Here is a 14,075-nt window from a genome sequence, read left to right as displayed (position 1 = left end):
ATCCACTGAAATACATAGAGTATAGAGAATTTATCCCAGCGATACAGACAGATTTACGTTATTTGGATACATATTCGGCATAAATTTATTCTTGCACCTAATGGACTGAAAACTAGCTAATACTAGAGTAGCTGTGGATTATGCATAACATTTGCAGATAAATAACATTAGAGCAAGGCCTTGTTTTAATAAACAATGTGCATAAACACCCCATCCATGGAGGGCAAGCATTGTTGTTTCATGGGATACGAACATCAGAGCACGGAACTGGGAGTACATTGATCTAGTTCAAGTTCATGGGTGGGAAGTCAAGGGTTTGACTGCTATTCCAGTGCATTTTCACAGGTAGGAGGTTGAAAAACATGGGTAAGGGGTTGCCTGGAACACAGCATAAGTGTGCCATCCCCAGACGCAGACCCAGGGGAGGACCAGAGAGGAGGGAGAGAGGAGGAACAACACTGTCCATTAGAGGTGGAGAGAAAGGAGGGATGACCAAGAACACAGATAAACAGTTAAGCTCTGAGACCTGATATTTCTCTTTGCATTGTGTCTCTGTTTCACTGATGGAAACACATGAAGAAGCAGAGTTCTGTTTTCCAGAACTCCTCAATGCCTCCTGCCTGAAGCCAGTGGTTTCTCAGACTGAAGTCCTGGGGCCTCATGTATAAAGACTTGCGTGGATTTCATACTGAAACCTGGTGTACGCCCAAATCCAGAAAAGTCCGAACGCACAAAAAAATCCAGATGTATAAAACTGAGCGTACGCCCGAATCCAAGTACACTTCCTTTATTCATCCCAATCAGCATGGAATTGAGCGCATATGTTGGAGTACCTGACTCCTCCCTCTCCATGCCCACATTTAAATATGCAAATCAGTATAAACGGGGTCTGCAGATGGGATTCCCCTGTCTGCAGGATCAGATGATGACGTCAAGGTGGACGCGAAGCGGAGGCCAAAACAGGCGGAAGAAGAAAAGAGACGAACTCAGACTGTTTGAGCAGAAAGTTGACGATATTGTGGGTGACACTTTTCTCACAGGGCTGACATGGATCACCCCCAAGGTAAATATATATTTAGTATTAGTGTAACTCACACATTAGTTTATTCTGTGGGTCATACAACAGTCTGATCACAGCCAAACTAGATAAAGGTTCAAGCGTAAGCATGACAGGAAATCAAAGAGGAAATCCTAGACCAGGCGTGTCCAAACTTTTTTTAAAGAGGGCCAGATCTGATAATGTGGACATTGCCAGGGGCCAGTGGTCCCTTTGGAAATTTTTTAAACAGTAAAAATTACATATAAATGCGCTGTTCTACAACAATTTTATTTTCATTGTCACAATATCATTTTTTTAAATGGCAATATAACCAAATCTAAGCCACTCAGGTGTGAACAAATTTGTCATGTCTGCTCCCAGACTGTGTCTGTCTTTTCTGTTTTCTCTGTCATTTCCTGTTTTATTTTGTTAAGTTTCCCTCTTGTGTCATGTCTGGTGTCTTTACTTCCCCTCCTTGATTGTTTCACCTGCTCCTGATTACCTGACTCCTCCCTGATTGTCTCCACCTGTGTCCTATTGTCTTCCCTCCCTCTTGTGTATTTAAACCCTGTGTTTTCCCCTGTTTCTTTGCCAGTTTGTGTTCTACCTTTGTGTGCTCACTTACCAGCGTTTTTGGATACCTGTCAGTCTGTCTGCCCGTTCTTGACCCGTTTTTGCCTTCCGACCACCGATTCCGCCTGTTCCTCGTCTGCCTGCTCGTCTGGTTCTGACCTGGTTCGTACATCGACTTCTGATTCTGCCTATTCCCTGACTACCTCAGCCTCCAACGTGTTACCTTGTGTTTCGACCCTCGCCTGGACCCTGACCGTGAGTAGCCTTTCCCTCATGTCCCGTTGCCTCCTGAATTGCCCTCCTGTGTATGACCTGGTTTGTTTTTTTGACTATCCTCTGTTTTGCCCTAGTCGGGGTGTTGACGGGAATCCTCCGGCTCGGCCGTGCTGACCATCCATATTCTCCGTTCACAGCCCGGACGAAGAGTCCAGTATCACACGCCTTCATAGACGTGTTAACAATTTTGTGCTGTGTTTTTACTACTGTGATTGTGTTTAATAAACACACTCAATTGGTCATCTGTGTTCTGGTCTTGCATTTGGGTTCAGCATTTGTACTAGTCCCATTACAAAATTAAAAAAAAAAAAAATACATTTCTGCCTTCCTTTCACATCTGGAGTCACATAACATAGAACAAACTGTGTGGAGTATCTTAAACATCCAAGCTGATAAAAATCTTAACCCCACATTCATTTTAAACATGACTTATATGAGTAATCATTACTCATATATTACTCAGTAATGCAAAGTCTGTTAACATTTAAGATGAAAACATATGACTCTTACTATTGTCTTTCACAAAATCATTCAGAAAGTAATATTTTGTGTCACATCTACAAGTACATAACACCAGCAGTTAGAGGCAACTAACCTGGCAACTTGGTAGCCTGCCTTGGTGGTGAATTCACTGAACTCCCAGGTTCACATGAAGAGTCACTGTTGAGTTTAAAGCAGCTTGAATTTGCTTCACTTTTTCGGAACTCTCACTCCCTGCTAGCTTGTCGTATGCGTTAGCATGTTTTGTCTGCTAGTGTCTCTTTACATTGAATTCCTTAAACAAGGCAACAGTCTCTTGACAAATTAGGCAAACACAATCGCCTTGATTTTCAGTGAAAAAAAATGTAATTCCCATCTCTCCTGGAAGTGGTGGCCCTCACTGTCAACTTTCGTTTTTTTATTTACAGGCGCCATGGTTAGAAATTAGCAAAAAGGGTTCACAGCAAAGTCACAGAGCCAGATAGAGTAAGAGTGGTGCTGCCACCGAGAGGTGAAAGGAGAAACTGCATTTTGAACCTTTTATGATTCATGTACTCTGTTCAACGGTCCAAGCGGGCCATAAATAATACATTCTAAAACCCAAGCTGTGGGCCGTATAAAATCTGACCGCGGGCCGTGATTGGCCCCCGGGCCGGACTTTGGACATGCCTGTCCTAGACTTTGACTCCTGTTTAATCACTCAAATTATTATTTTCCAACAATGAGACAGAAGACGGTCAGACCCAGTATCATCCTCCTGTCACAGAGGCTTCTGTTGACTCCCCAGCATCAGCCGGTCCTCCGGTCCACCACAGCCCACTGCTGATGCCCGTCCGACCGGTGTCCAGAACACCTGCATGGGTCCGTGCTGACCCGAGTCACATTAGGACATCGTGAGGACAATCAGCGGAGTCAATGAGCGACTGGGCCGACTAATAAATGTTCTCACAAACATGAAGACTACATTAAATGCATTTATCAACCAATGAATTTGGGGTCCTTGTCTCTTTATATGGTTGTTGCTTAATGTCCTCCCAGGTAGGATTGGCATTGATGGATACAGGGTCTAGTTGGTTCTGGTTCTGGTGGTGGATGTGCTGCTCTTGCAGTAGGATGACGTGCCGGTGTGTTCATTGTTCATCTGTGTATCTCCGATGTGCCCATCAATCGGAGGAATGATCTTTTTCACATTATTAACAGTTTCTCAGTGTCATCTCTAAGTGTCGCCAAAGGTTCCAAAGCACTAGAAACGTGCGTACGCCAGCTATGGACTTGGCGTGAAGGACCGCACATTTCCACGATCATTTCAGTCTTTATACATCTGAATGTGAGCGTGGAAAAGGGCGTACGCCAGGTTTTTGTGCGCACGCACGCTTTATACATGAGGCCCCTGGTCTATCACATCCTGCTGTTCACTTTCCCTCCGCTCACTGCGGCTCTCAACCTGATGGTCATCATCTCAGTCACCCATTTCAGGCAGATATTTTTTTTGGCAACAAAGGGTTTTTTTGTTTAATGTTTATCAGTTAATTTAAATGCTGAACTACATGCAGTGGTGGAAAAACATAAGCTTTAAGTAAAAACAAAAGTAGTACACTGAAAACACTCTAATTTGACTTAAACTTATACATTTAAAACCTTATCGTTTACTGCAGCTTTAATGTACATGTGTTTATTGATGCAGATGTTTGAGGCTGAGCTGATAGTAACAGGTTTAATCAACAGCAGTGTGTCATATTAAATCATATGCAGATGATCAGGTTTGTGGTGATGTCCTGTGAAAACCACTTATGTGTGAAAAGTACATTTTTCATAGTTTCAGAAAAAAAGGTCTATTTTCAACTTTGTGATAATGTACTGTAATCTTCTGGGTTTTTAAGTAATCCAAGAAAACAACAGCTTCAATTCATTTCAAAATCTAAATACCTTCATTGTCATTGCATACATGTTTTTGAGGGTGGACGGACGTTTCGGACACGGACGTTTCAGCCTAGGACGTTTCGGCCTTTCGAGGGTTAGGGTTAGGGTTAGGGACTGCAAAAAGTGCAGTCCGAAACGTCCTAGTCCGGAACGTCCTAGTCCGGAACGTCCTAGGCCGAAACGTCCGTGTCCGGAACGTCCGTGTCCGGAACGTCCTAGGCCGAAACGTCCGTGTCCGAAACGTCCTACATTCGTTTTTGAGTATCACTATCATAGACATTGACATTTGAAGTTTTCAAGTCTGTGGAGATATGGACATAAATGATTTTCACTGGACACACAGACGATGAAAAAGTGTAATCTAGCTAAAGCTCTATGAAGAATGTTGAGTAAAAAGTGTTTTGTTTTTTTTACCTTTGAGATGTAATGGAATTGAAATATGAAGTTGAATAAAATAAAACACTCAGTTACAATAGTGCAGATAAATCAAATTTCATTGAAATATAGGACTTGAGAAAACATATTTAGTTACCGTCCACCACTGGCTACATGTAGTAGATTTTACATTTCTCATATTTTAATGTTTGTTTAATGATTTTTCTCTTCCTTCAGACAGCTCCACACACCCACCAACCTCCTCCTCCTCTCTCTGGCTGTGTCTGACCTCCTTGTAGGCCTTGTGATGATGCCGGCAGAAATCTTCCTAAAAATGACCTGTTGGTTTCTTGGTGACGTCATGTGTTCTTTGCAGATATTTTTAGCTTGGTTGTCTGTTTCTGCATCAGTAGGAGACATGGTGCTCATCTCAGTCAACTGCTATGTTGCTATCTGTGACCCTCTGCATTACACTAATAAGGTCACTGTGAAAAGAGTTAAAGTTTGCATTTGTCTCTGTTGGTTTTGTTCTGGTTGTTTTTGTTTTGGTATTTTAAATGATAACATGACTCATCCGGGCAAGTATCATATTTGTCAGGGACAGTGTATGATTTCCATAAGTCATGTTGCTAATACTATTGACCTTGTTTCAACATTTATTCTTCCAGTTTCTGCCATTATTGCTCTGTACATGAGTGTGTTTGTGGTGGCTGTGTCTCAGGCTCGTGCCATGCGTTCTCACATCACATCCATCACAGCCCAGCGTTCAGGGAAGGCAGTCGCCAACAAATCTGAGCTGAAAGCAGCCCGGAGTCTCGGTGTTCTTGTTGTTGTCTTCTTAATATGTTTCTGCCCTTATTATTGTATTTATCTTGCAGCAGATGCCTCAGTTATTGCTTCAGCTGCCTTTTATCTGAACTTTCTTATGTTTTTCAACTCCTGTTTAAACCCTTTGATCTATTCCTTATTCTACCCATGGTTCAGAAAATCTGTACAACAGATTTTCACCATGCAGATACTGCAGCCTGACTCCCGAAATATGAGCATTCTGTAGGACTAATTGAAATGTGCTGTTCTCATTATGACAAAATTATTAAACTTCTTTTTGGTTTCATCATATTGTTCACAACTACAGATTTAAAATATTTTCCTGTCTCAAGAAAATTGAAATATATATATATATATATATATATATATATATATATATATATATATATATATATATATATATATGTTAGGCCTGTAATGGTACACAAAATTTTCGGTTCGGTACATTTTTGGTTTTGAAAGCCACGGTTCGTTTTTTTTTTTTTCGGTTCAGTACGAGAAGAAGGAAAACCCCTCAAAATGTCTTTCATGCATTTTTGAATTTTTGAACATTCTTCCACCAAATTTTGGAGACAATAGAATGTAGAAAAACAGGAATAATATAATTCTGCGGCTATAACTCAAAGATAAAATATAAATCAAAAATAAAATATTACTTTATACTTTACTTTATATATTACTTTATTTACATTTATTAAAATGTATTTTAAACATTAGTATTGCACTTTTCCCTGAAAGGGAGTTTTGAACAAACAACAAAAATCTAATCACATTTCTGTCAGTTCACATTCTACTTTAAAATAACAACAACAAAAAAAAATTCCACATGAAGTGCAACATTAACAAGAGAGCAAACTGGTATTCTGTTAAAACAAACTGTAGAGCAACATTGACAAATAAATTAACCTAATTATTTATTTTAGGACAGATAAACTGTTTAGGCCACTTTGTGTACGTGTGTGTGTGTGTGTGCAGGGTGCGATTTGTCAAAAACAAAGAGGCGGGCATTTCTTTTTTTATTTTTTTTTTTGGTCGGTGGGGGGGTGGGGGTGGGCATTATACGTGGGGGTTTGGTCCATAACTAACGTAATAACTAACGCTGGCGTGAAACGAAAGTGAAACTTTACATCCTTTCAACTCCTTTACAACTTCCAACTCCTGGGTTCTATTCGTCTATTATACAGCGTGTGTGTGAGAGAGAGAGAGAGAGAGACAGAACTAGTGTCAGTGTTTTAGAACTACTGTAGTTCATAGGGGCCAAACAACGTCCATCTTCTTAACGTCTCTTTCCCTGTTGTTGTCCTTCACCTGTACCCGTACTGATCCCAAACAGGACTGTAATGATGGTGGAGGGTCTTCAGTCTCTTCCCTTCAGGTTGACATCATATTTGTTGGTTTTTTTAACCTTATGGAAGCAGCTATTTTATATTTCAAGTCATTGTGCACTAGTTCCATATGTCCGTGTGAAACTTGCGCAGATTTAAAGTTCCGCATTGAACGACGCCTTTCGTTCCTTTTTCTTTTTCTCATCATACTGTGCCGTTTTGGTACAGCTGTGTACTGAACTGAACAGGTGTGTACCGAAACGGTTCGGTATGTGTACCATTACAGGCCTACTATTTATATATATATATATATATATATATATATATATATATATATATATATATATATATATATATATATATATATATATATATATATGTATATATATGTATAAATAATCACTAATTATGTTTTTTTTGTGATTTTGTTGATTACTTTTCTGACTCATAACCAGAGGTGTCAAGTAGTAGTAGTAGTAGTAGTAGTAGAAGAAATGTCAGTTTTCTTTACCTTACTGGAGCAATTATTTTTCAGCTGACTTTTTACTGCTACTCCTTACATTTTCAAACAATGGACTTAGGGGACCAGGTCCAGTATTTTCGATCTCGACAGGTTGGCAAATCAGTTTCTGGTTAACTTTCTGCTCCAGTCACAACAGCGAGGAAATAGACGAACAAAAAACTCAAGCACTACAACTGTCAGAAAAAGAAGTAACTGTAATATGAGGGATACTTTTATGTTCCAGAGAACAGTGGGTGGCTCCAATGAACATTGCTGTGTGCCACTTTATCCTAGATCAAGTCGCTATAATAGCCAAATCGGGGACTCCCTAAACCGAAATACACAGAATGACAGTAATTGTTCTGGTACGGTAAAAAAAAAAAAAAACAATTTATACTATTTCTTTCTCTCTCTGTCTCTCAATTTATCCTATGGACCAAGTTTTGTGTCCTTAATAAAGCTTGAATGAACCGCTCCCTTGTCCAACGATGTATACCTCTGTCATTCGGCTTACAAATGTGTACCCAATTTGGATCAAATTTAAGGGCATTTCTGTGAGCCAAGGGTGGGAGGGAGTTGGGCTGTGTTCTTCACCCCAACTTCATTGTCATTCTGCTTTATTCCAGCGAAATTTCACCCCAAATGAGTGTCATCGTTATCTAGTAAATTGAGTAAGTCTGATATGAGGAATACTTTTTTGTTCCAGAGATTTGTGAGTGGCTCCAGTGAACATTGCTGTGTGTCACTTTGCATCGGATTGAGTTGCTATAATGGCGAAATATGCTTCCATCGCATTCCTAAAGATCCCATCCTTCGAGCGCAGTGAATACACACAATACGAAGAACGGGGTCTTTAGGAATGTGATGGAAGCATATTTCGCCATTACAACGACTCGATCCGATTCAAAGTGACACACAGCAATGTTTAATGGAGCCACCCACTGTTCTCTGGAACACAAAAGTATTCCTCATATTAGATTTACTCCTATTTCTGACAGTTGAAGCGCTCGCAAATACATATGTCTCTCCTTGTGTCTCCAAAAGCTTTCCTCTCACTTTGCATCAACAAAAAACCTCACTTCTCCTCTTGCAGAAGATGCTGTAGGTAGAGAAATAAAGATAAATTTTAAAAAATAATGATATTGAGAAACCATTAGAATTGTTCCTCAGTGAAACTACATCAAGCAATTAATTACGTACAAATCTTAGAATATTAAAATATAACACATATAGATGTAAATGAGTGGACTGTCAAATTATATAGAGGCTGACTAGTGTCCAAATTAAGACTGTTTAATATATATGAAGATTGTTTTTAATGGTTGGGTGAAAGACAAGTATTAAAAACCTGACTTTTTAATGGAGTCATGTTGTGCTTTTTTAAGTAGAATTGTGCATTTTAAAACATTTCCCTGTGGTCTACATCAACTATAAATGCTGTGCTTGAGTCTGAATTCTTCATTAATTAAAGGTGCGGGAGACTTTCGTGACCAATTTTTCATCAAATCTGTAAAATCACAATCACAGCCTAAGTATCACAAATCTGTAAGTCTTTCTGTGATTACTCACCTGAATCTCTTGCATTATGGTGAACAATTTCTTAGTGCCATCCACCATAAACAAACCATGTGTTTACAAACAGAGTCAAGAGGTAACTTGGGGATCTTTGGAATTTTGTTGCAACATGCATTGTGGGAAGCGAAGGCTCGCGCTGCCGCCTGACAGCGACAGCGGCAGTGTGACCATATGATATTATATGGATTGTAGCAGGTGCAAATTTGCATTCTCCCTTTAAAGAACAGCAGCTCTTGTGAATGAGGAAATAAGGTGTGCACGGGCAGAGAGAGAGAGACGTGATGGAGTGCCATGAACGGAGTGGTAGCTATGTGAATGCTGCACTGTGCTAAAGTCCGGAGAAAAAGTAAGGTTTAATGAACCGTCTTAGTGGATACCTAAGCTAGAGGTCAGTAAAACAGTTACGTTTAAACCCTGTTTTTATTGGTAGTTCGGACACTGAAGTGAATCGAGGCTAAGCTACCTGCTGCAACGGCCATGTGGAGCTATAATGGCGGTGCGCTAATGGACTACAACAATCAGGACATCTGGAAGAGTGTTAAGAAGTGCGTCTAGTGCACAAATTTGTCGCGTAGACTGTTCGAAATAGTATAAAAGTTTTACTCCGGTGTGATTCCGTTTAGTCAAGTGTGTAATCACTCCGTGGAGCGCTGATAGTGGAATACCGTCTTCCTCTTGGACTGCTACAAGTGGTGTTGCTATCCCGAGTTCCCATTTTCCTTCCGACCAGTAGAGGAGCTGGCATCTGTTCTGTGAGTCCGGGGTTAAGTCTTTGATGTGGTACGGGGCTTATGCTCATTTACAATCAGTTCTAAAGCCAGAGGTGCTTCCTCCTTGGTTATTTGTGGGAAACAAGAGGAAAAATGACACATAAAGCAAGAGAAGCTGGAATATCTTTTATGTTACGTTATTTGGATACATATTTGGTATAAATTTATTCTTGCACTCGATGGACTGAAAACTAGCTAATACTAGAGTAGCTGTGGATTATGCATAACATTTGCAGATAAATAACATTAGAGCAAGGCCTTGTTTTAATAAACAATGTGCATAAACACCCCATCCATGGAAGGCAAGCATTGTTGTTTCATGGGCTACGAACATCAGAGCACGGAACTGGGAGTACATCGAACTAGTTCAAGTTCATGGGTGGGAAGTCAAGGGTTTGACTGCTATTCCAGTGCATTTTCACAGGTAGGAGGTTGGAAAACATGGATGTTATGTTCTGACACACCTTTATTTCCCCCCCTTTGTCTTTTGTGGGTTTTTTGTCATAATTCGTACTTTACACTTTTTGGGTGATTATTGTTCTCTCTGTTATTTGTTTTTTGGCCTTCATAACATTTTTGTGAAATATTACGTATTTAGTGTGTTTTTTTAATTGGTGGCCAATTGGTTTTCCCGCCGGGACAAAGCCTATAAAGGGTCTGTTAAAGGGAAGTTAAACTGTCACCAATCACAAGTGTTTGCTCCTGGAGGATTCTGTTGGGTTTCTGTAAACTTGATTTGATTTGATAAAGCATTTTGTGACCCTGTCTGTGAAAAGTGCTCTATAAAATAAAATTTTACTTCCTTACTATAAATTGGACTGGTGCTGGGCTCTCGCTCTCTCTCCTCCTCCTCCAGTGTCCAGAGCTAAACGTCGAGGCGCGCATCCGCTCCACTCTACTCCATGCAGGTTGCTGCACGCCAGCGGGGCTTTTTGTTAGCCTTTTGTTAGCTTTTCTCTTTTTGTTTGGCCAGGTGGATCCGGACGTCCTGTTTTCGCTTTTCTTTCGTAAGGATTATTTTGTGGTTTCATTTTTGATAGAGTAGCAGTGCACTGGCAGCTTCTACGGCCCTGTATAGGGTTGGCCTGTCCAGCGCACCATCCTTATGTTTACTGTGCCAGTCCACTGTGGTCTTTTCTTTTGTTACTTTGGGCACGGGTGTAAAAGGGGTTTGGAGTCTGCTCAATTAAGCAGCTTGTTTTCACCAAAAGAAGTGAATCCACGAAGAACGAAACAAAAATAAATCAAATATAATAAATTATGTTCTTTTGAATTACACCCTGTGACTCTGGTGTCCTTTGCAAATGTTTCACCTTCAAGTTGTAACAACTGGTAAGGGGTTGCCTAGAACACAGCATAAGCATACCCTCCCCAGATGCAGATCCAGGGGAGGACCAGAGAGGAGGGAGAGAGGAGGAACAACACTGTCAGTCAGAGGTGGAGAGAAAGGAGGGATGACCAAGAACACAGATAAACAGTTAATAAGCTCTAAGAGCTAATATTTCCCTCTGTACTGCATCTCTGTTTCAATGATGGAAACACATGAAGAAGCAGAGCTCTGTTTTCCAGAACTCCTCAATGCCTCCTGCCTGAAACCAATGGTTTCTCAGACTGAAGTCCTGGTCTATCACATCCTGCTGTTGACTTTCCCTCCACTCACTGTGGCTCTCAACCTGATGGTCATCATCTCAGTCGCCCATTTCAGGCAAATATTTTTTGTCAATAAAGGTTTTTTTTTCTTTGTTTAATGTTAATCAGTTAATTTAAATGATGAACTACATGCAGTGGTGGAAAAACATCAACTTTAAGTAAAAATAAAAGTAGTACACTGAAAACACTCTAAGTTGACTTAAACTTATACATTTAAAACCTTATTGTTTACTGCAGCTTTAATGTACATGTTGTGTTTATTGATGCAGATGTTTGAGGCTGAGCTCATAGTAACAGGTTTAATCAACAGCAGTGTGTCATATTAAATCATATGTAGATGATCAGGTTTGTGGCATTGATGTCCTGTGAAAACCACTTATGTCTGAAAAGTACATTTTTCATAGTTTCAGAAAAAAAGGTCTATTTTCAACTATGTGATAATGTACTGTAATCTTCTGGGTTTTTAAGTAATCCAAGAAAACTACAGCTTCAATTCATTTCAAAATCTAAATACCTTCCTTGTCATTGCATACATGTTTTTGAGTATCACTATAATAGACACTGACGTTTGAAGTTTTCTAGTCTGTGGAGATATGGACATAAATGATTTTCACTGGACACAAAGATGATGAAAAAGTGTAATCTAGCTAAAGCTCTATGAAGAATGTTAAGTAAAAAGTGTTTTGTGTTTTTAGCTCTGAGATGTAATGGAATTGAAATATGAAGTTGAATCAATTAAAACACTCAGTTGCAATAGTGCAGATAAGTCAAATTTCATTGAAATGCAGGAGTTGAGAAAACATAGTCAGTTACCGTCCACCACTGGCTACGTGTAGTAGATTTTACATTTTCTGAGTTTTAATATTTTAATGATTTTTCTCTTCCTTCAGACAGCTCCACACACCCACCAACCTCCTCCTCCTCTCTCTGGCTGTGTCTGACCTCCTTGTAGGCCTGGTGCTGATGCCGGCAGAAATCCACCTAAAAATGACCTGTTGGTTTCTTGGTGACTCCATTTGTTCTGTGTATATATTTTTTGCTTGGTTGTCTGTTTCTGCATCAGTAGGAGACATGGTGCTCATCTCAGTCGACCGCTATGTTGCTATCTGTGACCCTCTGCATTACACTCATAAGGTCACTGTGAAAAGAGTTAAAGTTTGCATTTGTCTCTGTTGGTTTTGTTCTGGTTGTTATTGTTCTGGTATTTTAAATGATAACCTGACTCATCCGGGCAAGTATCATATTTGTCAGGGAGAGTGTGTGAATTTCATAAGTCATGTTGCTAATACTATTGACCTTGTTTCAACATTTATTCTTCCAGTTTCTGCCATTATTGCTCTGTACATGAGTGTGTTTGTGGTGGCTGTGTCTCAGGCTCGTGCCATGCGTTCTCACATCACATCCATCACAGCCCAGCGTTCAGGGAAGGCAGTCGCCAACAAATCTGAGCTGAAAGCAGCCCGGAGTCTTGGGGTTCTTGTTGTCACCTTTTTAATATGTTTCTGCCCTTATTATTGTGTTTTTCTTGCAGCAGATGCCTCAGTTACTGCTTCAACTGCCTTTTATGTGAACTTTGTTATGTATATCAACTCCTGTTTAAACCCTTTGATCTATTCCTTATTCTATCCGTGGTTCAGAAAAACTGTAAAACAAATTTTCACCATGCAGATACTGCAGCCTGACTCCCGAAACATCAGCATTCTGTAGGACTAATTGAAATGTAATGTTCTCACTATGACAAAATTACTGACTTTTTTTTTTGGTCTTGTCATAGTGTCCACAACTACAGATTTAAAATATGTTTCTCCCTCAAGAAATTCAAGTTTTATATATGTATATATATATATATATATATATATATATATATATATATATATATATATGTATATATGTGTGTGTGTGTGTATATATATATATATATATATATATATATATATATATATATATATATGAAATCATAATGTTTTTTTGTGACTTTGTTGCTTACTTTTGTGACTTATAACCAGAGGTGTCACGTAACAAAGTACAAATACTGAATTAACTTATACATTTTGGTTATCTGTTCTTTCCTAGAGCAATTATTTTTCAGCTGACGTTTTGGTGAGTGTCATAGTAATCTAGTAAATTGATTTAATCTAATATGAGGAATACTTTTATGTTCCAGAGATTGATGAGTGGCTCCAGTGAGCATTGCTGTGTCACTTTGCATCGGATCGAGTCGCTATAATGGCGAAATATGCTTCCATCACATTCCTAAAGATCCCATCCTTTGAGCGTAGTGAATACACACAATACAAAGGACGGGGTCTTTAGGAATGTGATGGAAGCATATTTCGCCATTATAGCGACTCGATCCGATTCAAAGTGACACACAGCAATGTTCATTGGAGCCACCCACCGTTCTCTGGAATATAAAAGTATTCCTCATATTAGATTTACTCTTATTTCTGACAGTTGAAGTGCTCGCAAATACATGTGTCTCTCCTTGTGTCTCCGAAAGCTTTCCTCTCACTTTGCATCAACAAAAACCTCACTTCTCCCCTTGCAGAAGATGCTGTAGGTAGAGAAATAAAGATAAATAAAAAAATGATATTGAGAAACTGATATTAGAATTGTTCCTCAGTGAAACTATACCAAGCAATTAATTATGTACAAATCTTAGAATTCTAAAATATAACATACATAGATGTAAATGAGTGGACTGTCAAATTATATAGAGGCTGACTAGTGTCCAAATTAAGATTATTTAATATATATGAGGA

The 14,075-nt window shown here is 39.4% G+C and overlaps 2 protein-coding genes across 2 annotated transcripts; both read left to right on the top strand.

Annotated features, from left to right (window-relative positions):
• Positions 1–362: 362 nt before the first annotated feature.
• LOC115412016 (trace amine-associated receptor 13c-like) lies at positions 363–5,717 on the top strand. The gene is made up of 2 exons (XM_030124316.1): positions 363–511; positions 4,901–5,717. The coding sequence occupies exons 1-2, from the start codon at positions 363–365 to the stop codon at positions 5,715–5,717; spliced, it is 966 nt and encodes a 321-aa protein (XP_029980176.1).
• Positions 5,718–11,195: 5,478 nt separating this feature from the next.
• Positions 11,196–13,020, top strand: LOC115412757 (trace amine-associated receptor 13c-like). The gene is made up of 2 exons (XM_030125403.1): positions 11,196–11,368; positions 12,204–13,020. The coding sequence occupies exons 1-2, from the start codon at positions 11,196–11,198 to the stop codon at positions 13,018–13,020; spliced, it is 990 nt and encodes a 329-aa protein (XP_029981263.1).
• Positions 13,021–14,075: the final 1,055 nt, after the last annotated feature.

This window comes from Sphaeramia orbicularis, chromosome 21 (assembly GCF_902148855.1).
Source record: "Sphaeramia orbicularis chromosome 21, fSphaOr1.1, whole genome shotgun sequence".
Taxonomy (NCBI): Eukaryota; Metazoa; Chordata; class Actinopteri; order Kurtiformes; family Apogonidae; genus Sphaeramia; species Sphaeramia orbicularis.
Note: the sequence above shows the minus strand (reverse complement) of the source record. Positions and strands in the feature narration are given on the sequence as shown.